Source organism: Nuphar pumila, chromosome 9, assembly GCF_984573655.1.
Source record: "Nuphar pumila chromosome 9, dmNupPumi1.hap1.1, whole genome shotgun sequence".
NCBI classification, from domain to species: domain Eukaryota; kingdom Viridiplantae; phylum Streptophyta; class Magnoliopsida; order Nymphaeales; family Nymphaeaceae; genus Nuphar; species Nuphar pumila.
The window spans coordinates 5,165,113-5,181,420 of record NC_143257.1 but is presented as its reverse complement, the minus strand read 5'-3'; the positions used below and the strand labels follow the sequence as shown (position 1 = coordinate 5,181,420).

The window sequence follows — 16,308 nt, the reverse complement described above, 5'->3', positions numbered from 1 at the left end:
TTTATTTTTTTATTTTTCTTTTTGTGCAATTAATGCACAGCCATTGGAGGCCCCAACAAAGAGTCGTTGGGCCCCCAACGGTCACAATTGTGACCGTTGGGAGCCCAACGACTCCTTGTTGGGACTCCCAATGGTCCCTCTCTCTTGCTTTTCTCTAACTCTCCCTCACTCCTCTCTTGCCTATAAATAAGTGGGGTCTCCCCCTTTGTAATGTGTGGCTTCTTCAAGCCCTTTAGTGCATTTATAAGATTTTATGCTTTCTAGCCATTATTGGCTTTTGTGTATGTCCTCTTTTGGACTTGTTCTTTGATTTCTATGTATGAATGTCCATTGTAGGACATACATTTCTTTTCCGCATATTTCATTACAATCCATTCACGGGTTTTGTATTCTAATGTAATATGTATTACTAATACAGGGCACTTTTGTCCATGTAAAAAGTATTGTAACCCTATTAAGACTAATGAAGCATTATCGCAGCCATTAAGATAATTCTGGCTGCCGATTTCTGAAAGCTCTCTCCTTCCTCCTTGTTCTTTCTTATATTTTCAACAGAGCACGACAGTCCATCAGCAATTTTATCAATAATAACCAGGTATGTAGTTTGCTGGGGATGCGTCTGTGATTACATATTCCGGCTATAGTTTTATAATATGTGTAACAGTAGATTTGTTAAAGAAATGACCACAAGTTTTTTGCGGTGGTGTCATGTTCTATAATATGCATAATACAGTTTGTAGGTTTAACTCCTTGAGATATTAGAAATGTTGATCACAAGCATGTATGTTTTTGACCTGTGAACCCCCCATGTGAGTGAAAGAATCCCATTATTATATTCTGTTTCATGAGTTTGTTTTGCATCTTGCTTTGTTTAATCATTACCATTCCTTGCTTATCCAGGACTGACAACTCAATCAAGAATCACTGGAACAGTTCCTTGAAGAAAAAGATTGATGCTTACCTAGCTGGGCTACCCCTGTCAGCTTCAACTTCAGGTGCCAATAATAAATCCAAGGAAGTAGCAAGACTGGCTGGTGAGGAATTAAGCTTAAAACTTCCATCAGCTTCCAATTCAGGTACAGATAATGGGTCAAAGGATGCAGCGAGATCAGCCAGTGAAGTATTAAATGTAAAACCATCATTAGCTTTCACGTCAGGTACACATAATGGATTTAAGGATTTAGCAAGACCAGCGGGTGAAATTTTTGAAGTAAAACCAGTAACAGCTCCTGTTACTGTATTAGATAGACATAATGGATCAAACAACATGGTCCTTCTGGCCTTGGAGGAATTTCATATTAAACCTTCATCATCTCCTGTTTTAGGTGTCAATTATGGTTCCAAGGATGTAGCAAGACCATCCAGTGAGGAATTAGACATACAACCACTGTTAGGTCCTATATCAAGCACCAATACTGGTCCCACGGATGTGCCAGTTTTAGCTGCTGAAGATTTAAAAGCAAAATCAGACACAGAGATTTGTTGTGTAGATCAGGCAGTAGCTTCCATCGTTCAACCTGCTGATCTATCTGCAAATGTAATTGGGCCAGAGAGTGAAATTAATTCCAAGTTGGAGCATTCTACTACTACAACATTTTCTGATTACAAGTCTGAACAACATGCAACACAAGTTCTTGGCCAGGATACCTTTGCAGGCATTACAGACAGAAGCCAACTTTCTGTTTTAGCTGAACCAGGGCTTCAGAAATCTAAATTCGGTCTCTGCTACAGGAAATCAAGCTCAAGAAATAAGTCAGGGAAGTTCCTCCCAAATGGTGAGATCAATCAAGCTAACAGAGATTCTGTATTAGCAAATCATGCTAATATTCCATCCTCCAGTTTACCATGTGCAGAAAATAAAATCAGTGAATCCAAAAGAATTTTTGAATCAAGCAATCAGGTTGAGATCCCGACCCCTAGTTTCACATGTATGGGAAATGGTGAAATCAGGCCGATTGAAAATGGTGCTACAAATGGAGCTAGTAGAATTTCGGAATCAACAAATCTTGCTGAAATTCCATTATCTAGGTTGTTATGCTCAAGAAGTGGTGAAGCAAATCTAATTTTCAGAGTTCCTGGATCATCATCTCATGCTGAGATTCCATCTTGTAGTTTGTCATGCCCAAAAAATGGTGAAATCAGTCAAGCCAACAGAATTCTTGAATCTGCACATCATGCTGAGTTTCCATGCACTTTTTCTTGCTATGAATCTTTCCAGACAATGAGTTCGGGGTTGCCTACAAATTTCAGTCCCTTTACTTGTGTTCAACAGGCTTACAGCCCCGAGATGGTTGCCCCGCCCATTTATGGGATTTCTCCTTCAGTTTGTAAAGGTGTTGATTTGGTTCAACGTAGCCCAGAATCTATATTGAAGGAGGCAGCCAAAACTTTCAAAAAAACACCTTCTATTTTAAGAAAAAGGCAGAGGGAACCACATCTACATGTGGAATTAAAATGCGATGAGAATATATCTGGGAACCAAAACATGCAGGAGAGGATACTGACTCCTAATGAAAGGAGTCAAAGTAGAAATGTTGCTCATACAGAAACATTAATAGATGAAAATGCATACTCTGTAAAGAGTACATATGCAGATGACGAAGGTGGCCTTTCTAGTATAGGTTCTTTTGTTGTCTCTCCACCATATTTATCACGAATGAAGCGGAGAGCAATTGCCAAGGCTGTAGAGAAAAGGCTCATTTCGGGTGAAGGAAATCATAATAGAAATGGCAGATTTATTAGCCTTATGGACAATGCGAATCCATGTGGGACTAGCTGGAATTCAAACCTAGAAGATATATGCGAGGAAGTCAAATGATCTTGTGGAAGCATCAGAAGGTACATATTTTCAACCTGACAACGTGAAACTGCTAATCTGGTCAATTCTGGAATGTAACAATGTAGCTAACATCTTTTCTTTTGAGTTCATTAATATTCTATATTAGTACAGGAGCATAAGTTGTTTCTCTATGTCTATATATAATTGTTCAACTCATTATTTATTCCTGTTCTTGACTTGTATCTGCCAAGGATGGCCCAGCTTTCTTCATCTAAGTTGAAAAAGTATTTTCTTCCTATTAAGTGAGCTAGTCTTAACAAAAACTGACACCGGCCTTTCTGCTTGCTAAGTCTGCCAACACATAGGTGAAGACAAGGAGAGAATCAAGAACACAATAGAAACTACTTCAGATGCATATATCATTCTAGAATCGATCTTCCATATTCATGGTTGACAAGAATATGTTGCTAAGCTGGCATATTATGCACACAAAAGTTCTTGTTGATGACAAATCTTTTATTGTCTGATTATGGCTTGTGAAGTTATTGACTTATGTTATGTATGGTATATTGATGTAGCTTTTTGTCTTTAAATCACTTGGCACAAAACTTTGTGCTTCCCTACAATGTGTATGAGAATTGGGGGCTTGGTGTTTGTGAAACTTTGAATTTGTCTGTACCTTGCACTCAATTTGTTTATTTTGTTTCATGCTGTTCAATTCTTATATTTATTTCCCTTGAATTTTTTTTTGTTTCTTGGTTACATGCCATAGGTTATGCTTGCAGAACAGTGGCTTGCAACTGAGAAGAGGAATAAACAAAGATGATTTTGGTGCGGAACTGAAGAAAGATCCTAAAGCATTTATTTTTCAGCATGGTAAACTATCAAGGTTTTTTAGCATCAAAGTTGGATGAATTCTTTCTTCTTGCCATGTATTTTGATAGACTTTTGAAGTTTATGTCTACTGTTTTATTCTTTTTGCCTTTATGACAATAATAGTGAAACAAATGTGTGTGAATCTTTATGCTTTGTAGTAGTATATAAGGTTTCATATTTGTGAGGACACACTTCAGGGAAGCTGGTGATTTGAAAAAGGATCTGGGTCAAAACTCTGTTGGGTGGTGTTCTTTTGGACAAATATGTTGGAAAAGGGCTTGGGGACATTGAGGGTTTTTGGCCTTTGTTTACACAGTGAAAAAGTGATTCCAACTAACTCTTCTATATGGGAGATTTTTGCAGAATCCCATTTCAGATGCCCTTGATTTTTTCAACAGCCCAAATCCTTAAACATCCTACTCCAGGCAGCTATGTCACATGGGTGCGGGTGTGCAGCAGGGCAAAAATGTAAAAAATTATATATATATATATATATAATTTTAAAGTTTTAACAGTTAGCATGAAATAGTCAAAATCCATTCATTTGATCAAGCTCCACAAAACCCATTTTAATTTTTAGCATAGAATCAAAAGCCCCAAAATCAAATAGTCAACTATGTCACAGGGATTCGGCTAGCAGGGTGCCGCACCCGCGTCGACGCGACTCGACGCGGGTGCGAGTGCGGTCAAATGATCCTGGGTGCGTTGACCGCACCCAGGATCATTTAAGTCCATTTTTTTTTTGGATTTTTTTTTTTTAAAAAATTTGCCCTATCACCTATGCTGCGATTTTTTTTTTTTAAAAAGAAACTGTTGACAGCAGCTGACAGCAGCTGTCTGTCAGCTGCTGTCTGTCAGCTGTGACAACAGCTGTCAGCTGCTATTCTTTTTTTTAAAAAGCAGCTCTGTCAGCTGGCTGACAGCAGCTGGATTCTTTTTTTTAAAAAGCAACTCTGTCAGCTGGCTGACAGACAGCTGCTGACAGCAGCAGCTGACAGCTGCTCTATTTTTTTTAAAAAAAAGCAGCAGACAGCTGCTTTTTTAAAAAAAAAATCGAGGGGAACCCCGACCCCCTATATATATATATTGACATTTTTGCCCCTGACGCACCCCCGCACCCGGGTTTTTTGTAAGTGCCGAATCCCCGCACCCGCACCCGCACCCGCGCCCATGTGACATAGATAGTCAAAGATCCCCAAAACATAAATACAAATTTCATTAACTATATACCTCTATAGCATCATCAATTCATCGAGAAATTTTGGAATGCCCAAAACCCCCAAATAACATTATTGAAAAAGTTTCGAAATGTCCAAAAAACATATTAATAAAAATCCTAGATCATGCTAATGACACACATAATACAAATCAGAGAGAAGAGAGACTGTGAGAGTGACAAAGAGCGAGTGAGAGTGAGAAAGAGAGCGACTGAGAGTGAGAAAGAGAGAGACAGTGAGAGTGACAGAGAGAAGAGAGATAGTGAGAGTGAGAGAGAGTGATTGAGAGTGAGAGAAGAGAGACTGTGAGAGTGACAGAGAGCTCGTGAGAGTGAGAGTGAGAGAGAGAGTGAGTGAGAGTGACAGAGAGCTCGTGAGAGTGAGAGTGAGAGAGTGAGTGAGAGTGACAGAGAGAGAGTGAGTGAGTCGGAAGGAGACGCACCTGATAATTAAGGAGGAGCGGCCGGAAGGAGTCTTAGACTGTCGGCGTCGGAGACGATGTCGGCTTCAGGAGGGAGGCTCGGGAGGATTAGGGCAAAAGTATTTTGCCCTAATCCTCCTCCTCTCAACCAATAAAACATCAGACAATTTTTTTTTCAGTCCTAAATTTGGACACAAATGACCCTGGGTGCGTTGACCGCACCCAAGGTCTGGTTGACCGCACCGGGTGCCGCACCCGCGTCGCATCACGTCGACGCAGGTGAGACACCCGATTGGCCGAATCCCTGTGACATAGCCAGGCAGTGTTTAACACTGACATTTTGCCTGCCATGTCTTGTCATTAATCTGATTGTTTAGAATAGAGCACTTTCTTTTTGTTCTCTGTTCCTGGAAAGCAGAAGCAGATGTGAAAAATATAGCCGGGGTGATCATTTATTCTTCTTTGTAATGGTAGGACTTTTTAAAGAGATATTTCTTTGCACGAGTACCACATTCCCATTTGGTAGGAAAGTGTGCTGATCTAACACTGTGTAAAATTGTCTATGATAAGACAATACACATGCGAGCACAAATAATATAGAAAAGATGTGCACGAAGGCACTCTCACAACACTTGAACAAAGTACGCAAAAGCGTAAAAATAATAAACATGCACTATGGCATGTATTTCATAGAAAGAACCAAAATGCTTGAGACTCTCAAGCTTAGAGAAAACAAGAGGGGAACATCCCTATTTATACAAGAAGAAGGAGGTGCAAGGGGGCTCCCAAAGGAGTCGTTGGGGAGCCCCCAACGGTCACATTTGTGACCGTTGGGGGACCCCCAATGCACCTTTTTGGAAAAAGGTAAAAAGAAAAAAAAATAAAAAAGATACAAAAAAATAAAAGAAAAAGATACAACATATTCCAAATGGAATATGTGCAAGAGGTGAAATTACAATTATACCCTTATCGGGTAATAAAAAGAAAAAAATATAAATATACATACATATATATATAGAGATACATATATATATAAATATTATATGTATATGTATCTCTATGTATATAAATATATATATTTATATTTACATCAACGATTTTAGGAGATACATTTTAACACCCCCCCTCAAACTTACAGTGTGATAACCGCAAGTTTGCCAAGGAGGAAATGAAATCTGGGCGAACAAAGAGCTTTGGTGAAGAAGTCGGCAAGCTGATACTCAGACGTTACGTATGGTAGATCAATGACCTTCTTCAAGTATTCTTCTCTGACATAATGGCAATCCATCTCTATATGCTTTGTTCGCTCGTGAAAGGTGTGGTTCTTGGCAATATAAATTACACTTTTGTTGTCACAACACAACTTTGTTGGTTCTTTGATAAATACTCCCATATCTTCCAAAAGGCGTCGAATCCATACAATTTCCATGGTGGTAGATGCCATGGCTCTATATTCGGCTTCAGTGGATAATAGGGAGACTTTCTGTTGCTTTTTACATCGCCATGAGATCAAAGACTCACCTAAGAAAACACAGAAACCAGTGGTGGAGTGACGGTTACTAGGGTCACCTTCCCAATCTGAGTCAGTATAAGCAAGCAATTTCAATTCAGAAGAAGAAGATAGGAATACTCCTTTATTCACAGTTCCCTTTAAGTATCTGATGATGCGAAGCACAACACTCATATGAACGATTGTCGGAGCGTGGTGAAACTGGCTAGCGATGTGAATAACATGTGACAAATCAGGTTGAGTAATGCTGAGATACATTAAAAAACCTACCAACTGCCTGTAAGGAGTAGAATCAGTTAGAGGAACACCGTCGTCAATCTTCAATTTTGCTCCCACAACTTCAGGAGTTTCACATACTTTGTCATCAGAAATACCTGACCTGTCAATAATCTCGCAGGCAAGTTTAAACTGAGATAGAAAATAACCACGTTGCGAATAGGCAACCTCAATTCCAAGAAAATATGTCAGAAAACCTAAGTCTGACATTTCAAATTTTGAAGTCAAGACGGACTGAATACCCTTGACTCCTTGAACATCATCTCCTGTAATTAACATATCATCAACGTAGAACAACAAAATTACAATCTCTGCATTAGTTTTTCTAGTAAACAAAGCAGTGTCAGTATAACATGAGGAAAAACCATTTTCCAGCATTACACTGGTAAACCTATCATACCAGGCTTTGGGAGCCTGCTTTAAACCATAGAGAGCCTTTCGAAGACGAAGAACTTTATCTTTAGGAATTATCATGCCTGGTGGGGCATCCATATATACTTCTTCGTTGAGATCACCATTTAAGAAGGCATTTTTAACATTCATTTGAAAAATGTTCCAATTTTTAATAGATGCAATAGTAATAAGACACCTAACCGTAACCATTCGAGCTACAGGAGCAAAGGTTTTTTCGTAATCAATTCCATACTCTTGCCCATACCCTTTAACAACTAAGCGAGCTTTATATATTTCTAGAGAACCGTTGCTCTTAGTTTTAACTTTAAAGACCCATCGACAATCTATAGTTTTCTTTCCTATAGGTAGAGTTTGGAAATCCCAAGTTTCTGCCCTTTTAAGAGCACCAAGTTCACTTTGCATGGCTTCTTGCCATACTATACATTTTTTAGCTTCTTCAAAATTTCTCGGTTCAAAATAAGAGTGAATGACACTTAGACAAGCCCTATATCGGGATGAAAAAGAATCAAAAGTGACAAAACGAGTTGGAGGTCTTCTATTCCTTTCAGATCTTCTATGGTCAAGAGGGGTGGAAAGCTCACTATATTGATCAATAGCACTTCTAAAGGTGTCTTGGTTTCTACGAGAGTAGGTTATAGGCTCACTTGAAACTCTACTTTCTGGTTCATTGAGTGAATTATGTTCACCAATATCTCCATCATTTTCCTCATCATGGTTTAATGATACATCATCATCACTAGATATGTCATCATTACTAGACAATAAGTCAAATAAGAAGTAATCAAAGTTTTCTTGTTGAGAAACATTTTTTTCAAAACCACTCTCATTTTCTAAAAAAGTTACATTTCTAGAGACATATAGCTTATCATCTCGAAGGTCATAACAATGAAAACCTTTTTGAGTTTCGGAATAACCAAGAAAGGCACAAGGAATAGCCTTGGGAGAGAGCTTGTCATTCTTATCCGTAAGTATGAAACACTTACATCGAAAGACTCTTAACCTATTATAATCAGGTTCGAGCTTATGTAATACCTCAAAGGGAGATATTTTACCTAATAACCTAGATGGTAAGCGATTTATCAAATAAACAGAAGCAAGAGCTGCTTCAGCCCAAAAATTTTTAGGAATATTTTAAGATATAAGGAGAGTCCTAGTTGTTTCGATAATGTGCCTATGTTTTCTTTCAACCAATCCATTTTGTTGAGGCGTTTTAGGACAGGACCTTTGGTGAACAATACCGTGATCCTCAAGATATACCTTAAATTGATTGGAGAGATATTTTCCTCCAGAGTCACTTCTAAAAATCTTTATGTTACTGCTGAATTGGTTTTTAATCATTGAATGAAAATTTTTAAAACATGAAAATACTTCATGTTTAAACTTAAGAAAATATATCCACGAATATCTGGAAAAATCATCCACAAATATTACGTAATAAGAAAAACCTCCTTTTGAAACAACAGGTGCAGGTCCCCAAACATCCGAATGAACAATTTCGAAAGTTTTAGAAGAGAACATAGTTCTTTGCTCAAAAGGTAAACTTCGCATTTTTCCAAGAATACAGTCATTACAAGAAAAAGAGCTTTTACATAGGTCTTTTGCAAAATGTAAATATGATAACTTGGTGATATTAGGATGACCAAGTCTTTTGTGCCACACATTTATATCTTTATGTCGGGCAACATTACACAAAACTTTTGAAACTTGAAGAGATTCCATATAATATAAATCTCCTCTTCTAAAGCCTTCCCCAATCAATTTCCCAGACTGGCGATCCTGTATTAAACATTTATCACAAGAGAATTTAATATCACAACCATGGTCCGTGAGTTGAGAAACAGAGAGGAGATTTAAGTTTAGTTTAGGTATAAATCTGATTTTTGGAATAAAAAACTCTTGAGTTTCAAAATTACCTATTCCTTTAATTTCAAGAGAGGTTCCATCCGCAGTGGAAACATAAGATGGGGAACCATTTTTTGAGTAATCGGAGAGTGAAAAAATGTTTGGGGACATATGAAAGGATGCACCGGAGTCCAAAAGCCAAGAGATTTTACTTGGAGAAGCAGAAGTGGATATGGCCGCATTGGAGGTAGATCCCTTGAGGAGAGGTTGAAGAGCTTCCACTATTTGATTTATAGAGAGGGTCCCACTTGAAGAAGCCTCCTCTTTCTGTGGTACACCAGTGGTAGCCATGGCTAGGAGCTTCTTCCATTTGGGACAAACGGGTTTGATATGCCCCGGTTCTTTACAAAAATGGCAAATAGTTTTCCTATAGTCCCTTTTCCCTCTTTGTCCACCATTTTCTCCTTGATTTTGAAATTTAAAGTGAGGGGGACAATAGGTTCTTACATTGTTTCCGGGTCTTGATACGACATTAACCTCACTATTTTCTTCAATACTACAAGGAACCGCAAGAACATTTGGTCCTTGTTTACATAAATTCATACGAGTCTCTTCACCACTTAATTTGGTGAGAACATCTTCAAGAGAAGGGGGGAGAAAAGGAGGAAAGAAGAGATGACCTTATTTGCTCAAATTCGGGCCTTAGCCCATTCAAAAAGTTGAAGAACCGATCTTCTTCAAGTTGCTTGTGACGGAGCTCAATTGTCTCTCCACTCCATTTTGGTTCAAGCATTGCAAGCTCATCCCAAATAGAGGAAAGATCGGCAAAGTATTCTCTAATCGTCATTTCATCTTGAGTAAGGGAAATAACCTTCTTTTGAAGGTAATACTTATGAGAGAGATCCCTTGATGTGTACATTTTTTCAAGATAATGCCAAGCTTCCGATGCCTTTTTGAATTTAATAATGTTGGCATTAATCTTGGTTTCCACGGATGAGAAAAACCATGAAAGAATCTTGAAATTCTTCATTTCCCATTCATCGTGCTTCTTGGAGTATTCTTCAAGGGCTTTGGTTCTTTCTTCTCCCTCAAGAATCTTGATTTCGCTTCTATTTACCACGGTAATCTTGGGTTCCGGTTTCGGAATTGTGCCAAGTACATATCCCCATAGACCCTTCCCTTTTATATGAGCCTCCATATTTCTGGCCCAAACATATAGTTGGACCCATTTAATTTGAAACCAAGAGCAAAATGAGACTCTTTTTCGCCCATTAGAGAGTAAAGAGGTAGAGGAAAAAGCGTACCAACACAATATTTCCAATACCAACTTTGCACAAGATTCTTCTAAAATATTTGAGAAGAAAGATCCACCACTTCAAACTTCAAAGATCGGAAGGCACGTTTTTCGAGGCACTCAAAAAATGGAGAATCCCACGATCTTCAATAATCAACCTTGCTCTGATACCATGTAAAATTGTCTATGATAAGTCAATACGCATACGAGCACAAATACTATAGAAAAGATGTGCACGAAGGCACTCTCACAACACTTGAACAAAGTACGCAAAAGCGTAAAAATAATAAACATGCACTATGGCATGTATTTCATAGAAAGAACCAAAATGCTTGAGACTCTCAAGCTTAGAGAAAACAAGAGGGGAACACCCCTATTTATACAAGAAGAAGGAGGTGCAAGGGGGCTCCCAAAGGAGTCGTTGGGGAGCCCCCAATGGTTACATTTGTGACCGTTGGGGCCCCCCAACGACTCTATTGGGGGACCCCCAATGCACCTTTTTGGAAAAAGGTAAAAAGAATAAAAAATAAAAAAGATACAAAGAAAATAAAAGAAAAAGATACAACATATTCCAAATGGAATATGCGCAAGAGGTGAAATTACAATTATACCCTTATCGGGTAATAAAAAGAAAAATATATAAATATACATATTTATATATATATAGAGATACATATATATATATATATAAATATTATATGTATATGTATCTCTATGTATATAAATATATATATTTATATTTACATCAACGATTTTAGGAGATACATTTTAACACACTGTACTAGGGCATTTTTGGCCTTGTTACATACTTTTAACATGTGACCATAAAAGCCAGTTTTTAGTATATGGGAATAAAATTAACCAGTTCATTTTGATAAATAAAAGTCCAACCACCCACAGCATATTCTTTGCAATTTGAGAAACAATTGTGGGTCCATACATAGGATGGACCTTAACCATTGGTTTTTGGTGCCATTTATCTTGAGGATGAAAATGATCCAATGATACTGCTATGCTCTTAGATATTCCTGACCTGATTTGCACGAGTGTGAGGATTTGCTTCCTTTTATTGCATTGATGAGCACTATAGGGTTCCTATGCAAATATTTTACACAGTTTCCAGTTGGTTGAGTTTTGTTCAGGTTAAGATGCTGCATATGAAAAGTTCACTTTATTTTGATAGAATTTTTGGTATCTATGTTGTTGTTTTTATTTGATTGTACTTATTTCTCTTGTGTAACATATTTGATTAGGATTTGATATCCTATACACATGTCCATGTCCATATGAGTAATTTTAGATTGTATCCAAGCTTTCCATCACCTACTTGTTAGGGATGCAAATGGTTCGGATTTCAGATCAGAAAATACAATGGGGAGTTGGACCGGTTCAAATTTGGGACAGCCAAAATTTTCAAAAGCCCCTTCCTGAATCCGACCCATTTTCAACCCTACTGCTTGTTAATGCTATATTGGTTTATGGTCACATGCTTTTCGTGTTTCATTTATTCGGCATGTGAAGAGTGCCATCTTCAACCTTTCCAAATGTTTCTTTAGAGATTGTCATTTTTTAGTCCTGTGCCTGACCTTTCCCTAATGCAGTTTGCTAGATGCAATTATGCCATTGCTTGCTATGGCAATGACAAGGCTAGTTAGAACAATGTTATAATTGTCGTACTGTATAGTCGATATTGTATGATACATATCGTAACTATGGCGTATCTCAATACAGTACACACTCATATCGCGATATGAGTGTGTATCGTATTCGTATCATACGATACAACCCTGTTTCATACCACATTGTACGATAAAGGGTATATCGTACGATACATGTCTGGCACACTTTAAAAGGGCCGAAACTCGATTTTTTTAATTTTGGGTTTTAAAGACCTCCCTATGGCCGATTCTCTCATTTGTGTAGAGGCCATTAGAGGAGAACCCACACCTTAAGAGGTGTGAGCGATATGGGGCCAATTCGCGTACAAGGGAGAAGGCTTTTGCGGATATCTCACACAAGAGTGCATTTTCATTCTTTTTCACTCAAGGGAGTGAGCTAAGGTAACAAATCTGTATTATTTGCTTCCCATTGATTTTTTTTAAGGGGAAGATGACATCAAATGATCCAGCATGGCATTGGGGCACTCAAGTAGTGAGTGAAAACCGATTGAAAATTGAGTACAACTATTGTCATCATATTATTTCGGGTGGTATCTCTTGGTTGAATCATCATTAGCTGGGACACTTCAAACTGTTTCTCTTTGCATGTCAAGGGATTTGCCGGATGTCTTGAAATAGTAATGCCAGCAATTACTCACTGGTTTGAGAGAAAAAAGACAAGAAAAAAGGATGAATGAGACAAAATGGGGTATATGCAACACTCAAAGGATGTATATGACGAATATGAGCTCCCTACTTCTGATCCTACAATCCATAGCATAACATCAGGAGAAAAAGAAGAAGAATAAGATAATTATGATGATGATTGATGTTATATTTTCAAAAAACTTGGTTATTTAACACTTAAGTGTTCATAAACTCTGTTATTTTGTTTTTGTTTATGTAATATAAAAGTATGAGTCTTGTGTTATGTTCTTAATTGCAAGATATTTAATATTTTGCATTGTTCTTGTGAGATATGCATGTGATATTATCTATATTAGTCGATGTTTGATGATGTCTTATGCAGCTCATAGAGACAAATGCTTCATATGCGATTCTATGGTTGTATTTTGTGCAATTCGTCGTTGTTTCATGTGTTATGATTTTTTTAGAATTTTTGCTATTTTTTTGAAAATTTTGAATTTTTTTATTAAAAAATTATGCTTTTTTATGACACGATGTAACTTTAGGCCCGGCAAATATGGGTAACAATCTATGTCACACGGACTCGGCTAAGGAGGTGCCGCACCCGAGTCGACACGCCCCGACACGGGTGCGGACTCGGGTGCGGCTTCGGACTCGGCCCGGACTCGGTCAACGCCGAGTCGGACTCGGTCAACGAGTCCAGGCCGAGTCCGTCCACATTTTGGACTCGGTCAACTTTGACCGAGTCCAAAAATGTCCCTAAAAAACTAATTTTTTATATTTTTTATTTAAAAAAATATATATAAAAAAGGCACTGTGACTGTGCAGTCTTTGCAGTGTGCACAGTCACAGTCACAGACTGTGCACAGTGCACAGTCTGTGACTGTGCACAGTCTTTGCAGTGTGCACTGTGCTGTGCCTATGCACAGTGCACAGTGCTGTGCCTGTGCACAGTCACAGTCACAGTCACAGTCACAGTCTGTGACTGCACAGACACCTGTGGCATTTTAAAAATAAAATTAATTTATATATATATATATATATATATATATATATATATATATATATATATATATATATATATATATATATATATATATATATATATATATTTTTTTTTTTTTTGCCGAGTCCCCGTGTCCAAAAATTTTAAAATTGTGCCGCACCCGTGTCGCACCCGCACCCGCACCCATGTGACATAGGTAACAATACACTACTTACAACCTTGAGTTAGAATTCTATATATTTTTTTCATGTTCTGATAAACTGTGTTCCCTAACTTTATGGTTCCCTAACTGGTGGTATAACTTCTTTCATTTTTCTGGATGTGAGGTTTCTATGTTAAACTATTTTAAAGCTCTCTTTTCCCTCTATCAGCTACATCATCATTAATCTATAGGAATTATTTTGATGGAAATGATAGTTGTGCATGTTATTCGGTATTTGGATTGTCATGCTTCATAGCAGTGTGAGTTGTCTCTGGGGGTGCCATTGCTTTGCCGCTTTGCCACCAGCCATACAATTCCAAATGAAATGTGATTTGGAATCATATGTATAAGAACCACAAGGGGCCCTTGTGATTTTGATCCTGGCAGCAAATGAGAAAACAACTCGTTTTCTTATGTCCCATTCTCTCACATTTGCTTTGTCGTGAGAGAATGGATTTAATGAGAATCATTCTGGGTGAGTGATTCTCACAGGAATTAAACAAACGTCTCCTGGGATGTGGTTCTCACAGGAGTTGGCCAAAATTTCTCCTGGGATGTGGTGGATCTTTCTTTGGATTTTATTAACGAGTAGATGACTAATATCATTATTATAAGCCTGTAATCGATCAAGAATTTCTCATAGTTTTTCTTTTGTTGTCTTCATTTTTCTTCCACTAAATTGAAGTTTGATGCTTGTTTTAAAGCTATGCCTGTCTCAGATTCTGCAAAAAATATTAAAAAAACTATGTAAAATGGCTACTCTACTAGACCCTCATACCCGTGTTGTACTGCAACGACATAATATATATATATATATATATATATATATATATATATATATATATATAGCGGTACTGGGTACTTTTAAGTGCAATTCAATAGAGTTTTGGGCCTCAGTCAACCCATATTGTCCGTTTTAAGATTCAGTGAACTGTGATCAATGAAAATGCTAAAAACTGTCTAATGTTAGGTATATTTGTTGATTATCAATTATTAGTTAGTTGTATATCTTTGACATGTTTTAGATTTTTAGTTCATGATTAACAGATTGTGACTTCATACATAGAGGAATTTGTAAGATGTTGCACAATTGTGCAGTTCGTTGTATGCATTTGTATACAAATGCATACCCTTATATCCATCTTTTCAGAAATTTCATGTCATAATCTTCGTATCCGTGTTGTACCATGCCTGATTTCTACCTATATGTCATTACTTAAAAAGGATAATTTTCTTTTGCTTTTGACCCTTAGGGCTTTTGCATTTCTGATGACTGTTGGGAATATGCTTTATGAGTCAAGGTTCCTTGTTGCTCTTGGCTTAGAGTATGTAGCATATTTTGGTGTAAAAAAATGTATTAAAAAGTTATATGTTTACAGATATGGAAAGTTTCCTTTTGGCGTCCCGTGTTGTATAGTTATTGTTAATCAATCTAATCCTTGTTCTTTCTGCAGGTACCGGAGGGAAGCTAAATGTAAGTAGAAATGTTTGACATCTTAAATTTTATTAACTAAGGATGACTTGAAAGGAGAGAAGAAGATTTGATAACTCAATAATGACGTTGGTTTCCTTTTAAAAAATAAGGGTGTCAAACTGACCTACCAATGCAAAAGGTGACCAAAGACTGATAGCTAGTTTACAAAACTGTATTCTAGGCTGTATAGTCCTTACCACTGTATTGAAATCAGAGTGAAGGAGTTCCAATAAAAACGGTTTGAGGCCTCCATTGTTCATGTCCTTCATGCTATAACCATAACATTACATGTTCCATGAGCAAATATGTCACAGGAATGCTCCATTTTGACTCGCATTCCGCATCCTCTTATGTACTACTTATATTGGAAACCTCATAAAAATGTTCATATCCCCGCGTCTGAGGCCGTATCCATGTGACAGAGATACTGGCCAATGATGGATATAGGGGGTGTCAAAAAACATAAGCATCAATTATGCCAGTGGACTTTCTTGCAGCCCTTTCCCACACGAAAATGCTTCCTCACTTTGTGTAACAAGCAAGTCCTAAAATTACTGACCCTTTCATTAGGGATGCAAATGGGTCGGGTTATATAAGTCTAATCAGTTTGGTCTGAAACAACCAAATTTTACCAATTCCTCTTCCTGGACCTGACCCATTTGCAACCCTACCTTTCATTACTATGCACAAA

General features: G+C 37.6%; 1 protein-coding gene across 3 annotated transcripts in view; it reads left to right on the top strand.

Annotated features, from left to right (window-relative positions):
• Positions 1–15,830, top strand: part of LOC149828281 (uncharacterized) — a 38,109-nt gene extending 22,279 nt beyond the window's left edge. The window contains exons 7-9 of one of the 3 annotated variants that reach the window (XR_016434268.1): positions 901–2,838; positions 3,552–3,655; positions 15,598–15,830. Coding sequence is in view for 1 of the 3 variants with exons in the window: in XM_090017494.1 (XP_089873620.1) it covers positions 901–2,818 (1,918 nt within the window). In the remaining 2 variants the exon portion in view is untranslated. Of the gene's footprint in view, positions 1–900; positions 2,839–3,551; positions 3,822–15,396; positions 15,427–15,597 lie in introns of those variants that run through there. The other 2 variants (XR_016434269.1, XM_090017494.1) reach the window with 2 other exon arrangements.
• Positions 15,831–16,308: the final 478 nt, after the last annotated feature.